The 24,729-nt window shown below is 42.6% G+C and overlaps 1 protein-coding gene and 2 long non-coding RNA genes across 8 annotated transcripts in view; 1 reads left to right on the forward strand and 2 right to left on the reverse strand.

Moving 5' to 3' along the window:
• The window catches only part of LOC105467277 (uncharacterized), a 45,681-nt gene extending 44,772 nt beyond the window's left edge, over positions 1–909 (reverse strand). For all 6 annotated transcript variants that reach the window (XR_011606202.1, XR_978736.2, XR_011606204.1 and 3 more), the window contains exon 1: positions 231–909. This is a non-coding gene — a long non-coding RNA (uncharacterized lncRNA). The remainder of the gene's footprint in view (positions 1–230) is intronic.
• A 110-nt stretch (positions 910–1,019) lies between these two features.
• Positions 1,020–13,295, forward strand: LOC105467278 (transmembrane and coiled-coil domain-containing protein 5B). The gene is made up of 12 exons (XM_011716744.2): positions 1,020–1,125; positions 1,973–2,017; positions 2,682–2,831; positions 3,151–3,268; positions 3,576–3,626; positions 4,275–4,343; positions 5,883–5,939; positions 6,433–6,492; positions 7,047–7,111; positions 11,568–11,643; positions 11,899–11,942; positions 13,097–13,295. Exons 2-12 carry the CDS (start codon positions 1,980–1,982, stop codon positions 13,293–13,295), a joined length of 927 nt encoding a protein of 308 aa, XP_011715046.2. The 5' UTR covers positions 1,020–1,125; positions 1,973–1,979.
• A 5,631-nt stretch (positions 13,296–18,926) lies between these two features.
• Positions 18,927–24,729, reverse strand: part of LOC105467274 (uncharacterized) — a 33,738-nt gene continuing 27,935 nt past the window's right edge. The window contains exon 4 of the long non-coding RNA XR_011606216.1: positions 18,927–22,883. This is a non-coding gene — a long non-coding RNA (uncharacterized lncRNA). The remainder of the gene's footprint in view (positions 22,884–24,729) is intronic.

Genomic DNA, 24,729 nt, shown 5'->3' on the forward strand with positions numbered 1-24,729 from the left:
ATATTACTGCATGGGAGAGATGTTTTGGGAGAAACAGTAGTGTGTCTTATAAGGACTTTTTAGCAACTTGATATTAGTACAATTTATCTGGAAAAGGTTAGACTTAAATTATAGAAGAATTCTGTTCTTTTGAGCTAAAAAAAAAAAAGAAAAGGAAAGGAAAAAGATCATAGAGGAGTAAATTGCGTATACAGGACAGAAATGGACAGACTTGAAGTCCAAGCACACACCTTTATTGATCTCTCTTCAATTCTGCATCCTGCCTCATCTTCTTAACACAGAGAAGGAATCCAGGAATGGTTAGTAGAGTGACACTGATGTGTAAAATTCCATCTACTGTTCCAGCAATTTAAGACCTCAAAAAGCGAAGAGGGAATTCCAAAGGAGTGGGCAGTCAAATGGAATCTCTGGACCCTACACTTCTCTTCCTTCCTGTTCCACCTCCACACATTCCTTCCACCTTTGAAATGTCAGATCCTTTTTTCCCAATGATGGCATTGCCAGGTAAGGGAAAATAAAGAGGCTTGTTTTGCAGCTCCAAGAATCTGATTGGGTGAGAATGAGGGCTTGCTTAGCTCATAGATAAGTCTTCTCTCAGGTCCTTCCTGGCCTGCTCTCTGACATCCCTACCTTATAGCTCTCGGATGCATTCAATACAGATGCATGCTTTGGATTTGGCAGCAATTTGTACACATGCCACACAGAGATCACAGAAGAGAAATGAAAGTGATCACAAGTACCATTAGGCCTAGAGATTTGGAAAAATGAAATATGTTCTATAGAACTGATTACTGCTTTGGAAGAGATTTAAACTGTGCCTAGAAATCTATTTCACAGATCTTATTGTTGCTACAGAAGAGATCTAGACCGTCCTAAAGTGCTGAACTCTGCTCCCACTGTGCCCACAACGATGACACAGGTGGATTGTTGCTGCCCCACCCGCCCCCCTACTTACCCTCACCCACCCAACCCACTATGACACGCTGCCCTGCCCAGCCAGAGATTATATAATAGGTCCAGCTGTGCGTGCTTACTATCAGTAAGGCATTGCCCTTTCTGATAGTTCTGACATTCAGTTGGAAATCTCTGTTGGGAGCAGAAGAAATCTCAACTGGGAAGAGAAGGGTGAGCTCAGAGGGCATCATCACACCACATTGCTGTGTGTAAAGACTGTAGAAAGAAAAGCAAAATCCAGGGAAAGTGATTAAAATATAAAAAAAGAAGGGGGCAGGAGAAGAAATTGAAAAGGGAATTAAAATAAAAGAGCTTAAACAGGAAGAGAAAAGAAGAGACGATGCAATGTGAAAGAAGATTTGGTACTCTGCTTTTCTTAGACTGGATTTGGTCCTGGACTTGTGTAGCGCAATGATTAGGATAGGCTGTGCCTGAAAGCCTGACATGTGTTTCTTCCTTTCAGTAGTTGTATCCTGTTGCCCATGCTGCTGTTTCTGCCGTTGTTTCAGGGTCAACTCCACTTATAATAGCTAGAGCTTTTTCGAAAGTAGGGTGGAAATAAACTAATAGAAATCAGTCAGCCAACTTTTTGGTACCCTCTAACTCTTCTACTATTTTTTAAAGATTCTCTGAAGATTTGGTTGGAAACTCAGTGGATTTGTCAGTAGACATACATGAGTACCCTTAGCAACTTTACTTGTGACGGGACAAATGTAGGTGAGAAAAGGAAAATGGAGCCAAAGTGTGGAAAATTTTGAAAACCAAAAGATTGCTGTGCTCCAGTGGGTTTCATTTATGAGATTTTAAAATTAAAATATGATCTGGTTGACTGAAATTTAGCTTGTGAGAAATACTGCAATTGATCCCGGGAAGCGTGAGAGTGTAGGAGGCTTAGGTTTCTTCTTGGCTCTGTGTGGCCTGAACACAAGGTCTACCTTTTACCTGCTCCTTCCTGGGGCAATGACTGCATTGGCTGTTGGGAGCTTTTCCATAACGGATGTTTGTGTTCACATTTTAGGAACGCTATGATGGAAGACGTTGGACAGCATCCACTGGATGATGTGTAAGTAAGAGAATAATAAAAGAGTTCGGTAGAGGAAGCTCCACGGGAAGAGCCTCCAGCGATCCAGTAAGGAAGAGCTCCACTGTGTGAGACCGTATCTCCTCAAGTCTGGGGAGGCTTCCTAGGGAGAAGAAACTTTGGCTTCAGTTCTCTGTTCTTCATCAGACTAATGATGGGGTTTTCAAAGATCTCTAGTGTCTCAAACAGCTAATCAGTCTTGCAGGAAAAAGATTTCTCTCCCTTCCGGCTTCCACTCAGCCCGTGTCCCTGCCTGACTAGGTTAGAAGATAACAAAAGGAGAAACCTTTCCCTTGCAGGTCTTTAAATGCTTTAGAGGTATTGCTTGGATTCTGCATACTTCATCTAAAATATTTCAAAACAAGTGTGTTAAAGTATTCATAGAAAAAATATTTCTTTTGCTTCATAAAAGATTTGTTTTAGTGGGTGCCACTTACAGTATTTCAATTTAAAATGTGGTTCCACTCCAGGAATTTACTTTATGCAAAACAGTGTAGAAATCAATTTATCATGGAAAACAAAATAAGGCTGGTTAGGCCTATTAACAACAGAAGATAAGAGAATAAATGAAATTATAGGGGAGCGTCTTCTTAGGGCTCCTATGCTTTCCTGTCCTGAGGTTGGTGATAAAGATGATTTTCTGTAGGTACCAGATGATGGAATTACCATCATTAGAAGCCGTAAAACAGAACCTTGACTGCCTGAATTCAGACCTTGAAAAGGACCTGCAGAAACTGGATATGGAGAATCAGGTTCTCCTTAGAAAGATTAAAGAGAAAGAAGAAACTATTCCAAGGTAAGGCTTTGCAGTTGGCGGGGGAAGGGCCTCTCCTCCCCCGCAGGTCCCTTGGGATACAGAAGGTGGAAGGAAGTTTCACTTATTTGATGGTGAATCTTGGTGTGTTATTTAAATCCTGAAGTATGAACCACAGTGCCCTCAAAATACTTCATGGATAGATTTTTGCATTAAGTGTTCACATTAGGTTGACATTTTATTGCCATTGCATTTGGTAGTTACTCTGGCTTCCTGAGACTTTGGAAGTAGTTTCTCAAACTGGGGCCCTGGCAGCTTCCTTAGGGGCTGATCCACACCTGGGTGACTTTATATTTTTCAGTCTGGAAAGAGAGCTGGCCTTGTCACTAGAACAAGTCAAAGAGGAGGAGGAGTTGAACTATATCATAGATGCTCAGGAGGAATCCCTGAGGGAGCTGGAATTGGAGACAGCAAAGCTGGTAAGGGGGCGTCTAGAAAAGGACCATTGGATGCAACTTGTTTGCATTCTGCTGCTCTCTTTCCCAGGAAGTCATCCCATGTTCAATTCTTCTGTGTCTAAAATCATGGCTGTTTAAGAGAGTGTTCTGGGAATGAAGCACTGGGTATGGGTGCCGAAGAGGCTTCCTTCCCAGATCTGCTGTGTGAGCCAGAGTGCACTTTTCCGACTTGATAGACTAATCCCCAGATACTATTTCAGTGACCTGGTGAAGGGGGAGAGATGACAGCAGAGCAACTTCCTTCCCTTGACTTCCTTTTTCCCCACAGGAAAAAAGTAATGCAATCCTCAGCAGGAATGTGGTGGAGCTTCAGAAAAAGGTAAGGGGAGCCCTGGGTTTTTTAGGGACCCAGAGACCCTAAGAACATTGTGTCTTCACAAGAGAAAGGCTGGTGGGTGGCGTGCAGGAGGGGTGCTAGGCACATTCAGAATGAGAAAATATGTACATAAAAGTTAACGGAAAGGCTGTTCTCTACACAGCAAAGCCCACCCTGGAAACAAGCCTCATTTCTTAGGAATCTCAATAAGAGTTATCTTCCAGAACTCTCTAATCACAGAGACTGGAGAAGAGCGGGCAACTGGCGAGGGTGGCATGCTCCCTCCACACTGCTGCTGCCAAGTGTTCTCTGGGCATTACAGACTGTGGTGAGAGGGCTAAAGGGCGGTACAGGGAGAAAGACTGATCCCTCCTCCCACCACTCTGCCCCCTTCTCCCTTCCCTGTCTCACTGTCCTCTCCTCCTCGCGGTGCCCTTGCTTCCACGGGCGATGGGAACAGACAACTCTGTCCAGCCCGCATGGAGTCAGGCAGCCTGCACAGGGAGAAGGAGATGCTTTTCTGCCAAGCTTCGATCCAGGGCCCGAATTAGTAACCACCGTCTGTAGCCTGGGACCCCTACTCTGCCACTGTCCCAGATTTTCATGTCTGTGTGCCACACTTAGTTCATTATTTTTGGAATGCTATTTTAGATTTCAGAGCTATTTACAAATATTGACCTTGAAGAAGAAGCCACAAAGCAGATCCTGGAGGAAATGAGGGTGAGTAGAAAAAACAAACAGATTTTCTGGGAGATGTGTCAATTCTCGGTCCTGTGAGAAATTGCTCTCAAGGACTCCCCTAGGGCGTACTGGTTATGTTTGTGCACTTATCAGAGATGAGTCAGTGTCCTTTATTCCATGTATGTAATCCCATGGCCTGTGGGGCATTCATGACATCACTAGTCACACTAGGAGCAGAGATGACTGCAGTGGATCAGAGTGGAGGGAACTGCTCCAGAGTCCCCATCTTCCACCAGTCAATAAAACACAAGTTCTGAATGTCCACTGGGACCTGCCCTCCGGAAGTTTATTACTTAAGTAAGGACACACAAATAAGATATTCAATAGGAAGAGAATATTGACTCCCATAATCATACAGGGATGTGTCGTGATCTTCTGATTTTCCAACCCATGGCTCAAAGGCCCAAGAAGTTGTTTTTTTGTTTTTTTGTTTTTAATTTATTTTATTATCTTTTTCCTCTGCTAGAAGATAAGTCCATGGAGAACATCAATTGTTGTCTACGTTGTTCATTTGTTTCCCCGGGGCCTAGAACTATGTGCCTGGCACATAGTAGACGCCCAATAAATATATGTTGAATGAATGACTACACTGGACACCCAATAGTGGGGAAAACCCCTATTAGGAAGCTCTCTGCATATGTATGTGGTGACTGTGGCAATTTAACTGAGCCCACTGTACAAGAGCCCCACTGTCTTATGCATTTCTCAGAAAAAGAGAAGACAGGTTTCTCTCTCTCTCTCTCTCTCTCTCTCTCTCTCTCTTCTTCTTCTTCTTCTTCTTTTTTTTTTTTTTTTTTTTTTTTTTTTTTTTTTTTTGAGATGGAGTCTCACTCTTGTCATCCAGGCTGGAGTGCAGTGGCAAGATCTCAGCTCACTGCAACCTCTGCTTCCCAGGAGTTAAAGCAATTCTCCTGCCTCAGCCTCCTGAGCGGCTGGGGCTACAGGTGTACGCCACGATACCTGGCTAATTTTTGTATTTTCAGTAGAGATGGGGTTTTGCCACGTTGGCCAGGGTGGTCTCAAACTCCTGACCTCAAGGAATCTGCCTGCCTCGGTCTCCCAAAGTGCTGGGATTACAGGCATGAGCCACCACGCCTGGCCCAGGTTTCTCTTTTATTTCCTGTGTGATTCGGAGGACATGCCAGGACACCCTATGAAATATAAGTGGGAGGAAGAGGCTTGTGAGCTTTTGGTCAGTAGGCCTGGAGGAAGGAGGATGGCTGGGCTCACTGAAGGGGGCACTGGCCTACTGAGGGATAAATGTCAGCTCTGCCACTCTGCAACTTTTAAACAAGTTGCATACTTAACTTCTCTGCGCCTTTGTTTCTTTATCTGTAAAATGGTGGGGGGATGGATAATAAAAAGTGCCCATCCTAAATTGTTATCAGATGTCTTCAACATATGATAGCCATTAGTATCTTGCTCTCTGCTGGTCTGGAGATGGTGATAATTACCCACTTCCCCTCCATAAAAGAATGCTAGTAGTAACCTTCTGCTGTCACTCATTGTCTTCCACAGGCAACACTACAGAAGTCAACAGAGTCCTGTGCAAAGCAAGAGGAGGAGCTGGCCAAGGTAGAGGCAGTGTCTCTTCCACTGAGGGTCTGTCTGGGATAGAATGGGAGAGAATCCCAAGGGTCTTAGAAACAGATCTGTTGAGGCATGGGAGGGGGAGGTAAAAAAACATCTTGCAAATGAATTTCTGATTCTTATGCATTCTTCTGCAGCTGAAGGGAAAGAAAACTTCTATTAAAACCCTGCTTTTACCATTTCTTACACCTCTATGTCAAATACCATTGTCGAATTCCAAACCAAAGTGCCTTGCCACATCCCCTGGTGTATCACCCGACAGGCATATGACAACTTGGGCAAAATATTTCCTTTGCTTAAAATCAGACCCTGTGCCTAACGATGAGATCACCTCTTTGTGATGTGATTGTTGTTTCCTTCAAGTCAGGAGTTGCTAGGTAACCAGCCAAGTGCCAGTGCACCAGGTAGGGCCCCAGGCAGGAGGCTGGGTTTGGCTCTGATTTGACTCATGGGGTTTGTTAATTTTCTTTCTTTTTAGATAGAGCATGACTACCAATCTGTGTCTGAGCTCTGTAAGGACCAGGTCTACTACATAAAGGTACAACCCGTCTGGAGGAGAAGTCCGAGTAGAGGCAGAATGTCTCCAAGGCCATGGGTTCCTTGGTTTTTCGTTAGGCTAGAATGTGTCACTAGGAGAAATGCTCTATGTACAACAGCAACAAGACGACGGATGTTTGTTAAGGATTTACTTTGTGCCAAGTACTGTGCTAAGTACTCAACATATATATAGTATTTTTCTCAATCAATTTGTTCAATAATTCTATGAGCATGACAGTTATGATCAAGGGGATAATGAGGTTTCAGGACGTTAGAACGCAGCTAGTAATGGGGAACACAGCTAGTAAATGTCAGAATTGGGATTTGAATACAAGCAGGGACCTGAATGGGAGGGAGCTCTTTTTGTTCATATACATCCATTCTGGTTACTAATATCTTTGAATTTTTTATTAGAACCCCTCCCCCACTGGTGTGTGCATACTGATGAGTACACTATTTGGAAAATAATTAGCAGAATGCTTTTATTAATGACATCATGATGAAATATGGACATTTTCCATTTATGACTTTTTTTTTTTTTAACTTCATGGAAAGAAATACCAGGAAGTTCTGAGGAAGATGAAAGAGGAAAAGGAGACGCTGCTTCTTGAGAAAGAAATGTAAGTTCAGAAAAATGGCCTCCCTGATGGACTGCAGTGGCAGTCCGGCAGTCCGGGTGGTCTTTGAAGGGAGGGGTGCTTCTCAGCACAGCGTGTGTCACTGTGTAAACGGCCTCCAACAAGTCATCTCTTTCAGCCTCCGCTCCATGGTTCAGACTGGAAAACCACCAGCATTCAGGCTTTCCTCTTGCCTTCCTCAGCAATTGGTGTTTTAAAAGTCTCTTTTTGGCCAGGTGCGGTGGCTCATGCCTGTAATCCCAGCACTTTGAGAGGCCGACGCAGGTGGATCACCTGAGGTCAGGAGATCGAGACCATCCTGACCACATGGTGAAACCCCGTCTCTACTAAAAAAATACAAAAATTAGCCAGGCCTGGTGGTGGCCACCTGTAATCCTAGCTACTCGGGAGGCTGAGGCATGAGAATCCCTTGAACTCGGGAGGTGGAGGTTGCAGCGAACTAAGATCGTGCCACTGCACTCCAGCCTGGGCAACAGAGTGAGACTTTCTGTCAAAAAAAAAAAGTATCTTTTTAATGTTCTTCTCGCTCTCTCTCTCTCTTTTTTTTTTTTTTTTGTTATTATTGTTGTTGTTGCTGTTGTTGTTTGTTTGAGACAGAGTTTCACGCTTGTCGCCCAGGCTGGAGTGCAACGGTGGGAACTCAGTTAACCGCACCTCCGCCTCCCAGGTTCAAATGATTCCCCTGCCTCAGCCTCCCAAATAGCTGGGATTACAGGCATGTGCCACCGTGCCCAACTAATTTTTGTGTTTTTAGTAGAAACAGCATTTCACCATGTTAGCCAGGCTGGTCTCGAACCCCTGATCCCAGGTGATCCACCTGCCTCAGACTCCCAAAGGGCTGGGATTACAGGCCTGAGCCACCATGCCCAGCCCTAATGTTCTTTTCACATGTCCTCAGTTGCATGCCATTCCTGAAAATTATCTGCAGCTATGTTCAGAGAGTAAGAAACGTAGTAAAAAGAGGACTAGGGGCCAAGAAATATTCCTTTATGTGTGTGTACTGTCCCCTTTCCCAGGATGTAGTAGGTCCACCAGACTGACCAGAGGCCCCAGTGATGCCCTTTTATACTTTCTTTCCATAGACTGTATGTCTCAGGACTTGTCACACTTTCCTTTTGATTATTTATACTTTTCAATTGCATTATATAATATACATAAAGTGCACAAATTTTATATAGTTTGGTGAATTTTTATACGTGAGACCACCACTGAGATCAAGCTATGGAGCATTTTGAGTTCCCGAAAAGTCTCCCTGTTCCCTCCTCCCAGTCAATACTCCTGGAAAAGCAACCATTCGCCTGACTTCTATCTCTTTCTTTTTAAAGCATTCTTGAACTTTGTGTAAATTTCTTATGTTCTTGATTGTGTCTAGCTTTCACTGAGACTCACTCACAAGGCTGCATGATTTGTTCTTTTTCATGGCTGTTATATTCTATGTAACATATAGAAATACGGCACAATTTATCTATTCTACTGTTAAGGAACATGTTGCTTATTTCCAGTTTGGAGATTTATAATAATGCTGCTACAAGCATTCTTGTGCATGTCTTTTGATGGATGTATCCTCTCATTTTTCTTGGGTTATATACCAAGGAATAGAATTTCTAGGTCATAGGGTATATACATCTTTGGTTTACTAGATAAGCTGAACAATTTTCCAAAGTGCCTGTACCAACATCCCCTCCCATAAAAAATGTACAAGAGTTCTAGTTATTCCTCATCCTTACTTTCACTCAGTATTTACAGACTTTATGATTTTAGCTATTCTGGCAGGAGGGTGTAGTGATGTACAATTTTGATTTTTAAAACATTTTATTACTGAATAATAATGATATTTTATGTGCATTTTATTGCTGATTAATATGATGTTTTATAGCTTTTCACACAGTTTGGAAATTTGAATGTCCTCTTCGTGATATGTCTTTTGCCTGCGTCTGTGAGATTGTTAGTCTTTTTCTAATTGATCTGTAGGAGTTCCTTATTTTTTTCATAAGATCCTTTGTCAAATGTATGTATTATCGTCTATTCTGTGGCTTTCCTTTTTTACTTTCTTAATGACATTTTGGATAAACAATAGTTATTAATTTAGAAAACAATCTAATCTGTGAAATGTGTCGATCCATTCTTTCTGCTTTCTGCCTTTTTGAGGTCATACAACTACTCTCTATGGTTTCCCCTAGAATTTTTTATCATTTACCTTTTACTCAGGTTTATGTTCTTTTGGAATTTATTTTCTTTTCTGTGGTGTGAGGTAGAGATTAAAATTTGTGGGTTTTTTTTTTCTATATGGATATCCAATTGGTCCAGCACCATTTATTGAAGAGATTATGCATTTGCAGTAGTGTCTTATTTTATGTCTGGTGACCATATATGTGTGAGTGTTTCTGAATGCTTTATTCTGCACAATTGGTTGCTGTTTCTATCCTTGTGCCAAAACTACACTAATTACTGCAGCTTTATAATTAGTATTGATATGGTAGCTTAAATTCTGCATGATTATCTTGGCTTTCTTGGCCCTTTGAATTTCTATATAAATTTTAAAATTGGTTTTTCAACTTCTACCAAAACCAAAACAAAAAACCTTGCTGAGATGTTGATTGGAGTTACATGGAATCTATAGATAAAGTGAGAGGATAATTAGTATCTAAACAATAGTTTTCCAGGGCCAGGTGCTGTGGCTTGTGCTTGTAATGCCAGCGTTTTGGGAGGCTAGGAGGGGAGGTTCTCCTGAGGCCAGGAGATGGAGACCAGCCTGGGCAACATAGCAAGACACTATCTCTAAAAAATAAAACAAATTAGCTGGTCATGGTTGTGTGTGCCTATAGTCCTAGCTACTCAGGACTAAAATAAACAATAGCTTCACACACCATGACATCTTTATCCCTCTATTTATTTAGATCTTTAATTTCTCACAATAATGTTTTATAGTTTTCTGTGTGGTGTTCTTATACACTTACCATCAGATTTATTCCTAGGTATTTAATATTTTTAATGCTACTGTGAATGCTGTGTTAATTTAATTTTCTTTCTTTATTATTTTTTTTTTTAAATAGAGACGGTGGCTGGTTGTGGTGGCTCTGCCTGTAATCCCAGCTCTTTGGGAAGCTGAGGCAGGTCAGGAGTTCGAGACCAGCCTGACTAACATGGTGAAACCCTGTCTCTACTAAAAACACAAAACAAAACAAAACAAAAAGTAGCCAAGTGTGGTGGCACATGCCTGTAGTCCCAGCTACTCAGGAAGCTTAGGCAGGAGAATTGCTTGAACCCGGGAGGTGGAGGTTGCAGTGAGCCGAGATTATGCCACTGCACTCCAGCCTGGATGACAGAGCGAGACTCCATCTCAAAAAATATAAATAAAATAATAAAATAAAATAAAATAGAGACAGGGCCCCACTATGTTGCCCAGGCTGGTCTCAAACTCCTAGACTTAAGCGATCCTCCTGCCTTGGCCTCCCTCCCAAAGTGCTAGGATTACAGGTGTAAGCCAACATGCCCATCCTTGATTTTTTGATTACTGTTAGTGCATAGAAATACAATTGGTTTCTATATATTGAACTTGTATCACTAATCTTGCTAAATTCACTTATTCTAAAAATTTCTTTTAGCTTCTCAACTATAAATAATAACAATTGTATTTTTTCCTTTTCAGTCTTTAACTTTTTATTTCTTTTTTTTTTTTTTTTTTTTTTTTTTTTGCTTTATTGAATTATTTGCAAGCATTTGCAGGCATTATTTGCTGGTATTATTTATAGGCATTTCCATTAATGGACTCAATCCTATTGCAGAAAGTGAAACTTAGGACAGCAAAACAAATGAACAATGAACAGAAGGTATTGGCGAGTGAATAAAAGCAAGCAGATTCTGGAAGGGATCTGGCACTTGGAAAAAGAGAATCATGGGCATTATTTCCCCATTTCTATAGCTTCTAGCCTGAAGAAAGACCAAACTGGGTGTGTAAGATGCACCAGCAGAGAAAACCTATAGTCTTTTTGGAGTAACAAAATAGAGAATAGAGAGTCTGAGGCAGCCAAAGATCCTGGGGAAAAAGTAGAGAGTCAGACATGGGGAGTTCCTAAATCTGTGTCTAAACTGTACCTGAATCTCTGACTGGACTTTCCAACCATGCATGCTCAGGGCAATGTGTGAGCAGCCCAACTCAGGACATAAGACCAGAACTGACATTGAGCTTCCACCAAGACACAAACTGCAGTTGGAATCCAACGTCAGGGTTATATCCAGCTTAGTTTTCATTGATTGTCTTTCTTTTAAGAATGAATCACATCTTCCTGGTTCTTTATAAGTTGAGCAATTATGGATTTTAAATGTTGAGCGTTGTGAATGTTACCAGGAGTCTAGGATGTCACATAACTTAGGAAAGCACCTTTCATCAGCCTCTCAGATTACGTTACCTAATTCTTGGCTCTGATCTCTTACCCAGATCCAAAGCCCAGAATGACTCCTCTCAAATAGTGAAACCTGGGTCAATTTTGGTGGACACTACCCAAAGAAACATGGCAAGTTTTTCCTATTCCAAACCTGGGTTTTCCTCTATCCCCTCCCTCTCCTAGGTCCTCCCTCTCTTTCCCTTCTTTTTAATAATCCTATAATTAGGAAATAATGAGGTTTAGTGCCTACTCCACACCACGGAAGCTAGGAGGTGGCAGAGCCAGAATTCAAACCCAGGCATCCTGACTCCGGGGCCTCTGCTCTTCTGCCTCCCTGTGAACACATGAAAAGCCATAGCTGTGATTTCTCATTGCTTCCCACAGGAGAAGACCGCCATTAAGAAACAGGAGAGAATCTGTTGGTACAAGTAAGTGGAAGAATCTTGCTTTTACCTAGCCTAGACCACATTTCACTCTGTGCATTACCTGATGAGGGCCAAAAGAACAAGGATAAACACATCATCCAGTGATCAGAATACACAAGGCAGCCCCAAATTTCTCCCAACCATTCTTACTTTTCTCAGTGCAGAATTATAACACCAGAGTTAAACAACAGTTATAGATAGCTGGAGAAATGTGTGGCTCTTTCTGAGAAATTTGGGATAAAGATGTAGGTTGCATTTAACTTTTAATTTTCATTCTTATGATCCTAGGTATAGCCCCTTTCCATTTTTCAAGTCCTGCACTTGATTTCTTCTGTGATATTCCTTGTTGGGAAGAAAGTTTAGGATGCATTAATTTTCTTAGTTATCTTCAGGCTTAGAAATTTTAGAAAAAGATTCTTGAACTCTCTGTGCCTTTGGTTTTTTAGTTTTTGAAATAAGAAGATTGACCCTGAAGAGCTTCAAGTGGCACTTTAATAAAAAGCCTCTATTTACGATATTTCAAAATAGTTGAAAGTCTTAGACCTGTTGCCAGAGTAGGATTTTCTTGAGTGCACACAAGAAAGCACACACACAGAGAGAGAGAGAGAGAGAGAAAGAGAGAGAGAGAGAAAGCCCTTTTTATTGGTTTGTTTTAGCACCTGTTTAGAAAAAGCTAATCCTCATCATTTTTCCTGGATGTTAATGTCATCGATGGCTAAATCTTATTTCAAATTCTAAAACTGCCCATTATAGAGGACCTGAAAAGAACCACTGGACACAAGGCTCACAAGTGATGGTCCTAAACATTTTCTGATAACCCTAGAAAGGCCTGTCCTGTACACAGTACCTGGAAAGTCTTCTTTCGTACCTCTAACTTTTCTACGTAGAAAAGTTAGAGCTACAAAATGTCAGGAGGACTATGCTGTTGGAGGACTGAATGCCAGGAGGGTTGTATTCAATTTCTAACCATGACATCACTCTTTTTCTGTATTTGCCTCTTCCCTACTCTTACCCTGTGTCCCCATTCCCTACTTTCCCTTATCAACTTTGCCTGAAGAAAGCAATTCACCAGCCATTTATGACTGTGAGGTTTGCCTTTCACTGCTTGACCTCAGGCTGTCTTTTTTCTCATGCAAATAATGAACATCTCTTTGCAGGCATTTCCAGTATCTCACCTTCATGGCCCTAGTCTTCATTAGGTTGCTGGCTTATGTGGTTTTCCATCTGCAGTACATAAACCCAGATCTTTTAGTGGATGTCCTGCCCCTGGTGCTGAGCAGGGGCACCTTGGAGAGGCTGAGGAAGGTCTCATGTCCCTTCCTCACTCTAGCAGTGGAAGAAGCGCTACCACACTAGTCTGGGGTGACCTGGGGGCATCACCCCACACCTGAGTGGAGGGGCCGTGGCTGTGGCCCCATGTTGGGGATGGCCAGGAAGGATGTGGAAGCCTTTGACTCAGAGCCGCTACTTGACATCTGAGTTTTCATTTTGTTCTTTCCCTGCTTTCCCTCTGGAATGTGTCTCATTCAAATAAATATGTTTGACGAGAGTCCACAGTGTTGGTCTGTGAATTTCGTCTGTGAGTCCTGGGACCCCTCACTAGGTATTCGCAGGTTCCACCCTTGGCTGTTGAGAAAAGCTGCACTTAAGGCGAGATAATAAAAACTCCCCTCAGGACTTCCATTCTCTGCTCTGTATTTTTAAAAACTTAAACAATCATATACTTACCCGGGCGTGGTGGCACACGCCTGTAATCCTAGCTACTCGGGAGGCTGAGGCGGGAGAATTGCTTGAAATGGGGAGGCGGAGGTTGCAGTGAGCCGAGATCGCGCCACTGCACTCCAACCTGGGTGACAGAGTGAGATGTCTCAATAATAATAATAATAATAATAATAATAATAATAATAATGTGTTCATTTGTTAGATTCTCCAGTCTCTTTGGGATGTACATAAGGGCACTCAATTTAGGAACCACTGGGGTGGATACAAAGATTTCCCCTTCTCCTATTTTAACAACACATTATCTCCCCTACAAGCTTATTTTATTTTATATTATGCTATGTCTTATAAGATTAAGATGTGGGAAAAAAAACTGACCTATTTCATTTAAACAGGTGGTTACTCATTCATAAATGAGAAGAAAATTATCCTAAAATTCAAGTGCAATTAAAAGCAGTGTATAAAACCAGAAAGTGCTTGAGATACAGCCAAACACAAATTTGTACCTACCTATCCTTCAATCCCAGTTCAAATGTCCTCACTTCCATACAGCTGCCTCTGACCCCTTCTCACTGAAGACAGCCTCTCTTGCCTTCCAGATGCTCCTGACACCTTCTCTGGGCATCCCATACTGCCCTGTCCACTTGTGCCTCATAGTGTCATCATTGTGTGCCTTGACCTTGGGGCTGGTGGCCCCTTTATTTCGGTATCCTCCCACATGTTCCCTTCACTCATATCTTCACAAAGTAGGACTCAGTAAAAGAGGGACTGATTCCTTGAGTAAACTGTATTTCTTTCCCTGAACACTTGGGGGGTCACAATTAGAACCATGAGCCTAGACCCTGTATTGTGACAGCTCACACTTTTGCAGGGACAGCCAAACAGAGCCTGGATGGTGCAGAGGGAAGGGAAGTAGAAGAATGTGGCACAAAACATGAGGTCATCTGGCCTGCTGGTGGCATCTCCATGGTTACCAAAGTGGTGGAGATGCCTTTCTTTGCCTGTTTCTTCTGCCTACACATTCCCTACACTCTTACTTTCTAGTGACCTTCTCTCCTTTAGAAATCTTTATTGATGTAGGTTTTAATTGAATTTCACTTGGAAGCGTCCGGGCAGAAGAAAACACTGTATGTTTACTTTGGCTGTAGACACAGCCCTGTCTCAGGTTTTCTTTCTGAGGTCTGGGGAAGAAGAGAGTGAATGGTCTCAGAACAAGGTGTCTATAAAATGAAAAACTGGCCAATATCACCCTCTTGTGGCCAAATGAAAGCCTTTTGCATTTCAAGTGGCTTCACCTAAAGGAGTGATTAACAAATTGAAGCGAGAAAGAGGGATCAGATGTCACCATTGGATAATTTTCTCTATGTGTTCTAATCAGTCCAATTAGTCTTCATTCATCTATTAATTCATTCAGTGAATACTTACTGAGCATCTTCCTTGGGCGAGGCAATGTTCTAAGTGCTGGGATATAGCAATGAACACAACAGACAAAAATCTCTGCTCACATTCTAGTGGATAGAGGCAGACAGTAAACACATAATTAAATATGCAAATATTGGATGATGTTAAGTGATATAACAAAGTTCAGTGGGGAGGAGGGAATGCTGAGGAGGAGCAGTCACAGTGTTCTTTGAGAGAGTGGCATTATAACAAAGACCAGAGCGAGACGAAGGATTCAGCCAGTGGTAGATAAAGAGACAGCAAAGACATGGTCTTGAGGTTGGAGGGTGCCTGTGATGCTGAGATTCCTTTGCAGAGTCCCAGCTCACACTTCTGTAACGGTCCCTTCATTAAAGTCTCTTCATTGGAATCCTTCAAGTTGAATTCTGGTTCTGCTAGGACAGGACCCTGGCTGATACACTGTCCACTGGCCAGAACATGTCCTAGGCCGAAGGGCTTCAGTGCTTGGGTGACTCTAAGACTACAGGTGGATGTGAGAAGAATGGCTGTGGCTGGCCAAGAGAAGTATCCCATTCCCATCCTGTCACACAATTCTTCATCGACTCGTAGAACACTCAGGCTCTCTACCACCTAGCCCTCCCTGCACAACCCTAGACAGACATGAGCCTATCCCAACATTCAAGGCAGGCTAGAAAGCAGCAGCTTGGGCTAGTATGGACTAGGTAGCCCCTCACTTACAGTCAGCCATCTAGTGGGGATTTGAAACCTTGAAACCGCTAGAAATGCACATTGTTGACACACAGTAGCCTTTGCTGCCCCCAGAGAGCCTGCCTCCAATAGGATGCTGGCTTCAGAAAGGCCTGAATGGCATTCTTAAATCTTGGAGGCAGAAGAGGGATGGCTGCTGCTTTAAAAAACAAACAAACAAACAAAATATATATATATATATATATATATATAAAATAGATACATATAGTATATGCTATATACTCTATATATACTATACTTACATATAATATACTATATATTATATACATATATATAGAGAGAGAGAATATATATATACACATAGAGAGAGAGAGAGAGAGGGAGAGAGAGAGAGAGAGAGACAAAGCCTTGTTCTGTCACCCAGGTTGAAGTGTAGTGGCGTGACCACAGCTCACTGCATCCTCAACCTCCCAGGCCCAAGCAATGCTCCCACCTCAGCCTCCTAAGCAGGGAGGATCTCTTAAGCTCAGGAGTTTGAGACCAGCCTGGGCAACATAATGGGACCCCATCTCTATTTTTTATTTTATTTTATTTTATTTTTATTTTATTTCGTTTCATTTCATTTCATTTCATTTTTGAGGCGGAATCTCACTCTGTTGCCAAGGCTGGAATGCAGTGGCGTGATCTCAGCTCACTGCAACCTCCACCCCACCAGGTTCAAATGATTCTCTAGCCTCAGCCTCCTGAGTAGCGGGGACCACAGGTACATGCCACCATGCCCAGCTAATTTTTTTCCATTTTGTGTAGAGACTAGAGACGGGGGTCTCCCTGCTGCCCAGGCTGGTCTTGAACTCCTGGCCTTAAATGATCCTCCCACCTCAGCCTCCCAAACTACTGGGATTACAGTCATGAGCCACCACGCCTGGCTGCCACTGCTTTAAATGAGTAGTGCTGAGCTGGGACTCTGATTACCAGTCACAGGGAGCTCACCACTCCCAAAATATCCATCTGTTTCCGAAAGGTTTTAATAAAATAATGTAAAGCACCTAGCACAAGCAGCATGTAGTGGTATTCAACCAACACAAGTTTTCTTTTCCTTTGCTTTTATCTACTAATTAATCTTAGTTCTATTTTATAAAGTGATACAGAAAAATGACTGCCTCCTTCATATTTTAGACACTAAAATTGAACAGCCTTCTGTTCTCCAAAATGAACATTCCCAAGTCCTTTCAGTTCACATGGCATAACTTTTAGATCCTGTGTTATCTTATTTATCCTTCCCTGGAACCCTACAGAGCTAAATGGAATACAGTACTGTAGATGAAGTCTGCCTGGTGAAATATGGTAGCCCTATTCTCCTTTTATTCTAAATGTTACGCCCCTGTTAATGCCTTCTAAGATTTTGCTAGCCATTTTGGCAGCTGTTTCACGCAAAGATATGAGCTTGGAGTCCACCAAGATTCCTAACCCTTTTGAACATGAATTCTTCTTACTCTACATCTCCTCTGTTTTGTATTTGTAAAGATTTTTAAAACTAGGCTACACGCAGCACTTTCCACTTGCTCTGTTAAATTTCATTTTGTTGGTTTGGGTGCTTCATTTTATTTTGTTGCAATGTTTCAAAACCCAGATTCTATGAAGGGATTCATCAGCTCACTTAGTGACCAGTGGTGACACCTGGTAGAGTGGAAATTGCTCAAGTTTGGATGCAGAGGCTGGGCTGTGAGATCTCTTTTGGCCTTGTACTAATTGTTGACCTCAGGCAGCTAGTTAAAGTAGTTAATAATACAAGACTGTCCCCCAGCGAGAGTGTTACAACAGGGCAATTCTTTCAGTATTCTGAAATGGAATTTCTTTGGGTGTGAGGGCTCGAAATCAATTAAATGAATTAGGCTTCTCTATTTTGTTACCTATCTCAAAACATAATTACCTGTTAACTGTTTTGGGCTATCCTTTTTATCATGCTGGAGATCAATTTCCTTAATAGAGAAGGCTGATGTGAAATAGGACTAATATCTATCAACATTATAGCCTTTGCCCTAGGAATTGGCCTATCCCTTTCACTTCTGCGTATTCCAAAGTACCTGTTAAAAAAATTCCACTCAATATCTCTTGGCAAGTTCCAGCGTTGTCTCGAAAAAATCACTGAACAGGAGTCAAGACTTAGACCCTCGTTTGTTATTTATTTGATTTTATACAAGCCATATACCCTCTTTGGGCCTGGGGTTGACTTCCAGGTGATTTCTAAAATCATTCATGCTGACGTTATTTGATTCTATGAACTAGTTCATTCAGGTCCTTGGGTGAGTAAGAACCAACCTCTTCCTAACGTTCTCTAAGCCCCCCAGGTTTCAGCCTTCCTAGCAATCTTACCCTCTTTCCCAGAGGGTTCCTCTGTAAGCCTGGAAGTGCTTATTCCACTTTTTCTTGTCAAGAGTCTCAGCAGTAGTGTTTCTTAAGAATGAGTTAAGGCCGTGCTTGGTGGCTCACGCCTGTAATCCCAGCACTTTGGGAGGCCAAGGCAGGCGGATCACTTGAGGCCAGGAGTTCAAGACCAGCCTGGCCAACATGGTGAAACCCTGTCTCTACTAAAAGTACGAAAATTAGGCAGGGTGGTGGCATATGCCTGTAATCTCAACTACTTGGGAGGCTGAGGCAGGAGAATCGCTTGAACCAGGAGGCAGAGGTTGTAGTGAGCCGAGATCAATCATGCCACTGCACTCCAGCCTGGGCAGCAGAACGAGACTCCATCTCAAATAAATAAATAAATAATGAATGAATTAAGACCTTCCACATAAAGGCTTAGTTCAGTAAATATTTACTGAGTTTCTACTATGTACCAAACACTGCAATGCATGAATGCAGTGAAGTGGGGGGATGGGGGGGAAAAGAGCAGTTTAAGAATGAGCAATGAATCATGCTCTCAAAACCTCTCCATTTTGTGGCAGATCCCAGCCCTCAATATCAAGGTTCGAGGTAACTCTGAAGCTTCTCTGAGGTATAAATGCTGACTTAGTAGGGGCTCAGAACTATCGACGCCCACGTTTCTTGATCATCTACTGTATTGCAGACATTGTGTTAGAGAGGTCATATGATCTCCGTTTCACAGTTTGGACAGTTGCCTAAGATTATCCATCTGGTAAGCAGCAGAGAGGGCCATCTCTGGCCTCCCCTAGAACATTTGCTTTCGTATTCAGGTGTAATAAAGAGCTTTGAAGTCAGCAGTAGTAGCCTACCACACAGAACCATTGAATCAGTAAGTGTAGTCAGCTCTTTTCCATCACCTATTTTCCTCTCTCCTCTGTTATTTGTTCAAAGATAGTATAGGGGCCCAAAATCATTCTATTCGTTGTCTTAAATTTTACTTTGGAGCCCAATTATTCCTCTAGTTTAATAATTCCCTTTAAAGATTTTTAAATGCTTTGGATAAATGCTTTATTAAAGCATCACAGGCCATTTATACCTTAGAATGAGTAAAAAAAATGGAAGGACTGGGTTCCGTAGGGGATGGGGGGGACTTAAAGGAATTATTAAGCCGTTGTCTTTTTTATTTTTTGGAGACAGAGTCTTACTCTGTCACCTATGCTGGAGAGCAGTGGTGCAATCTCGGCTCACTACAACCTCCGCCTTCTGGGTTCAGACAATTCTCCTGCGTCAGCCTCCTTAGCAGGTGGGATTACATGTATGAGCCACCACCACAGCTAATTTTTTTTTTTTTTTTAGTGGAGACGGGATTTCACCATGTTGGCCAGGGTGGTCTCTAACTCCTCACCTCAAGTGATCTGCCCGCCTCAGCCTCCAAAAGTGCTGGGATTACAGGCATGAGCCACTGCACCCAGCTGTCAACTGAAGAAGGGTGAGGGCACTGAATCCAGGGCTAACCAGGGAGCTAAAGTAATCCTTCGAAAGATGACTCCACCAAGAGCAGCCTTGTCTGAGTTGGCTGTGGGGGGAGGCATGTAAAGCTTTATTTCTTACACATAACCATGTCCTTCTCATGCAATAATTTCTAGTATAAAATAACTGGACTTGGGTGATCCCAACCCACTCCAGGGGTGACATTCTTCCCTGCAGGCTGCTCTCTTGGAAGTCCCGTTTGAAATATTCACGCTTGATCTTTATCCCACACAACATACATATTTACTGGTTAGCTTTTCATCAGCTCGTTTGAAATCCTTGTCTTTATACCAAGGTCATCACCCTTTATGTGTAGGTGTCAGCTTAAAAGAGCAACAGTTGCCCCCTGAAAACACTGAATGTCTGTGTCTCCCCAAAATTCATATACTGAGATTAAAATGCCCAATGTGATGGTATCTGGAGGGGGGGGCCTTTGGGAGGTAATTGGGTCATGGGGGCAGAAGGATGAGTGCCCTTACAAAAGGGACCTCAGGGAGCTCCCTTGCTCCTTCTGCCATGTGAGTACAAAGCAAGAAGATGGCCATCCATGAACCAGAAAGTGGGCGAATCAGACACCAAATCTTCTGGTACCTTGATCTTGCACTTTCCAACCTCTAGAACTATGAGAAATTAATTTCTGTTGTTTATAAGCTGCCCAGTCTATGATACTTTGTTATATAGCGGGCCAAACAGAGGAAGATACCCCCCTTGGGGTTCAGCGAGTTTGATCCTGAAGGGTCTCTGGTCTCCAAACTCAAGAGCTGCCAGCTCTGTGGCAGGGCCCATGAACAGGCAGGTCCTGCTCCATTTTCTCGGGTTGTAAAAGCCTTCCCTTCCAGGCTGCTATCCCATAGCTCTCAGCTGACAAACCTGCCCCAGCATGGGGTCATCTACCCTTAGCCACCAGAGGGATGACTTTCCAGTAGTGTAAAGAGGCTGATCCCCTGCTTAGAGGTTGAGATTTATTTTTCTTTTGGGGGGTTTTTCAGTAGATTGGTGAAGTCTGACTCTAACTTGAGGATTTGCAGATCCTGAATTTCTCAGCCCCACTGAGCAAAGTCACAGAAGAGTGGAGAGAGCGATAGCAGTGGCTTTCAGCAGTTCTTAGGAGAATTATGGTTCGGGGTGGAAAAATGGGGTGAGGGTGAGGGCTAGGGCAGTGTGGTGGATGGGGAAAGTCTAAGAGAGTCTGATGGGCAAGGGAATAGATTTCCTGGACATGAATCCTTGCCTTTGCTAGAATTTCTCTGCTGAAAATATAAGTGGTAGGAGATTTCCTACCTTCCAGGTCAGCTAAACCTGGAACTACATTTACAGTCAACTTTAAACAAAACCCCATGACAGTTTAAACCCTACACAGTCCACAGTCAGTACTGTAGTCTGGAAATCAGAGATAAATCTAAGATTGGTTGCTGAAAGATTCACCTGTCTCTCCAGGCATGGTCTAAGTATTTCCAATCTAGAAAATTGATAAGTCAACAATGGGCCTGAAACGCAGTCTTCCAGTGACTTCTCATGTAATGGAAAACACATCTTCTTTCCAAGGTTTTATCCTACCGGGAAGATCACCAGTGATCAATCTCACAAGAGAAAATATCAATTAGAAATGTTTATGTTCCTTCACCTGCATTACTGTGCTAGGAAAAATAGGCATGAGAAGATTGTGTATTTTATTCTATAATCCTACTTCAAAAGAGTTTATATTCTATTCACAAGGAAAAACGAAAGTACTAACTAATGCAAAGAAGCCTGAGGAAAGTGTCATCAAGAGAATACAAAAAGGCTCAAAGGAAAAAGATGACATCTAGAACAAAAAGGAGCTAATGGGAGAGGTATCATTTGATACAGGCATTGACCAAGAGATATGATTTCAACTCATGGAGATGGAGGAGGTGCCCTCAGGCTTCAAATATCTTAACTGCCTGGGGGAGAGGCTAGAGGTAAATTGATCCTTGGCTATTTGGAGTTCATTATCCCAGCAGAGAAAATCTTATAGCAGCTTACTTGATTACTAGTTGTTCAAGAAACTTTATTTATTATCCACTTATATCTGGTATGCAAGAAAGAGTTTAAAATATAATCAATAAACTTTGGTCTCCAATGGATTAGGTATTGACATGACCGGGGGAGAAGAGAAAGTATGAGAGAGTCCTGAGGGCTCCCCAAAGGTAAACCTTCTAAATGTTAAAACCTTCAAAACCATTGATTCCCAGAAACACTCAGACCAAAGCGAAGTATTTGCTAGAGAGAGAGAGAGAGAGAGAGAGAACATTTTGTGGGCCTCCGGAAGAGGAATCCTGTTACTTCCTTTATAGCAATTCTCAACCCTAGTAACACATCAGAATCACCTGGGGACAGTTTAAAATATTGATGCCTGGGCCCCAACTCCAGATATCTTGATTTTATTTAGGGGTATTGGTATCTTTGAAAAGCTCCTCCAGGTAATTCCATTACTGGATAGAACGTCTTGACTGTGAGTTATCCAGGTTCTTGGTGTATCGAACAAAGAATTGAACAAAACGCACAAACGAAGCAACAAAAGAAGCAACGGAAGACAAACCAAAAGAATGGAGTCATAAAGGCACAAATTCATTGAAGATGCAAAAGTACAATTCACAGAGTGGGAGCAGGCTTGAGCAAGTGACTCAAGAGCCTGCCTATTGCAATGCTCCCCAAGGTATTTATAAAGCCAAAAGAACTTGGCAACACCCCTAGCTGCCCTTCAGAGGCTTCCAACTGGTTGCAGTCTATGAGAGATTGGCCTGTGGCCAATCAGAGTCTGAAGTGGAAACTTCTGTCTTATTATCACAGGAAGGAGGATGTGGCCTGTATGCTGCCCAATCTTGGCTGGAACTGCCTGCACCTGCTGTTCTTTGGCTTATGCCTTAACCTTTGGTTACCCTAATTCCCTATTCTCCTGCCTTAATTCCAATATACAGCCAAGGCTGCAAACCTCTGCTCTGAAAGCACTTTTGGTAACCTCCAGACTCCTTATATAAAGACAACAGAGAAGCGGGGAGAGTTATTTCCAAACTGGGAAAATTCCTTCTATGTAGGAAGAAAAAGTGAACCTTAGTATGAATCCACACCTCCCGATTATTTCTTCATATTTGTAGCTGCTTTGGTATCTTCAGCCTTGAATTCCAGCTGGGTCTGTATTTGCTCCTACTTACCTTACATTGATTAGAACAGTCTCTTTAACATATTGGGTTCTTCCCACTACATGGAGAGAATATAGAAATCAGGGTAAAGCAACGAATTGCCCCTTTCCAGACATGGTAGGCTGAAAAACGCCCCCCACCCCCCGCAAAGATGTTGTCAGCCCAGGCAGCCCTAACAAAATATCATAAACTATCAAACATTTATTTTTCACGGTTCTGGAGATTGGAAATACAAGATCAGGGTGCCAGCAGGGCTGAGTTAAGGTGAGAGTCCTCTTCTGGGTTGCAGGCTGCTAACTTGTATCCTCACACAGAAGAAAGAGCCGGCTGGCTCTCTGGCCATTTCTTATAAGGGCACTGATCCTCAAGGGCTCTGCCTTCATGAACTAATTATCTCCTCAAGGCCCCACCCGCAAATACCGTCACACTGAGATTAGAGTCTCAACATAGGAATTTTAGAGGGAACACATTCAGTCCATGGCAAATGTGACAATGTAGGCTCCAGAACCTGTGAATATGTTCCCTCATGTGGGTCTCTGCAGAGGTGATTAATGATTTTGAGATGGTGAGATTCCCTTGAATTTTGCAGGTGGGCACAGTGTCATCATAAAGGGGAAAGGAGAATCAGAGTTTAAGAAGGTATGACAATAGGAGCAGAGATTTGAGTGATGCAAGTGTTGGCTTTGAAGATAGAAGCCAGCCTCTTGGCCGTGGACCAAAAAGGCAGACAGCCTTGAGAAGCTGCTAAGTATCTTACACACATTATCTTACTTAATCTTTGTGATGACCCTATTCCCGAGGTCCCTTCATTACCTTCATTTCATGGAGGAAAAGCCAGAGACTTAGAGTTAGGAATTGTTTTTCCTGGCTGGGCGTGATGGCTCACACCTGTCATCCCAGCACTTTGGGAGGCTGAGGCGGGTGGATCACTTGAGGTCAGGAGTTTGAGACCAGCCTGGTCAATATGGTGAAACCCCGTCTCTACCAAAAAATACAAAACTTAGCCGGGCATGGTGGTGCGTGCCTGTAGTCCCAGCTACTCAGGATGCTGAGGCAGGAGAATCACTTGAACCTGGGAGGCAGGGTTACAGTGAGCTGGGATCACGCCACTGCATTCCAATCTGGGCAACAGAGTGAGACTCTGTCTCAAAAAAAAAAAAAAAAAAAAAAAAAAAGATTGTGTTTCTAGAAGCTAAAATACCACTAAGTATAAAATGCACCATTATATGTGCCAATTTTCCACGTGATGACTTACATTGCATGGTAAGAAAATCAAATATCAAACTCTTTCAACCAGGTGCAGTGGCTCACGCCTGTAATCCCAGCACTTTGGGAGGCCAAGGTGGGCAGATCACGTGAGGTCAGAAGTTTGAGACCAGCCTGGCCAACATGGCGAAACCCTGTCTCTACTAAAAATACAAACGTTATCCGGGTGTGGTGGCTCACACCTGTAATCCCAGCTACTGAGGAGGCTAAGACAGGAGAATCATTTGAACCTGGGAGGCAGAGTCTGCAGTGATCCAAGATTGCTCCACTGTGCCCCAGCCTGTGTGACAGAGTGACACTCTGCCTCAAAACCTCCCCCCCCCAAAAAAAAACAAAAAAAATTAAAAAATTGTTTTTATTATAGGTTCACAGGGTACATGTCCAGGTATGTTTCATGGGAATATTGCATAATGGTGGGGTATAGGCTTCTGTTGAAACCATCATCCAAGTAGTGAATATAGTACACAATAGGTAGTTTTTTTTTAGCTATCGCCCCACTTGCTCCCTCACTCCTTTTGGAGTCTCCAGCATCTATTGTTTTCATCTTTATGTCCATGTGTACCCATTATTTAGCTCCCACTTATAAATGAGAACATGTGGCATTTGATTTTCTGTTTCTATGTCATTCCACTTAGGAT

The sequence above is a fragment of the Macaca nemestrina genome, chromosome 7 (genome assembly GCF_043159975.1).
Source record: "Macaca nemestrina isolate mMacNem1 chromosome 7, mMacNem.hap1, whole genome shotgun sequence".
Lineage (NCBI taxonomy): Eukaryota > Metazoa > Chordata > Mammalia > Primates > Cercopithecidae > Macaca > Macaca nemestrina.

Bases quoted from the DNA above. Each gene is read 5' to 3' on its own strand.
- LOC105467278 (XM_011716744.2), top strand. From the start codon at position 1,980: ATGATGGAAGACGTTGGACAGCATCCACTGGATGATGT. The intron at 2,832-3,150 runs GTAAGGCTTTGC...TATATTTTTCAG, and splicing joins AAAGAAGAAACTATTCCAAG to TCTGGAAAGAGAGCTGGCCT. The intron at 11,644-11,898 runs GCAAGTTTTTCC...TGCTTCCCACAG, and splicing joins ACACTACCCAAAGAAACATG to GAGAAGACCGCCATTAAGAA.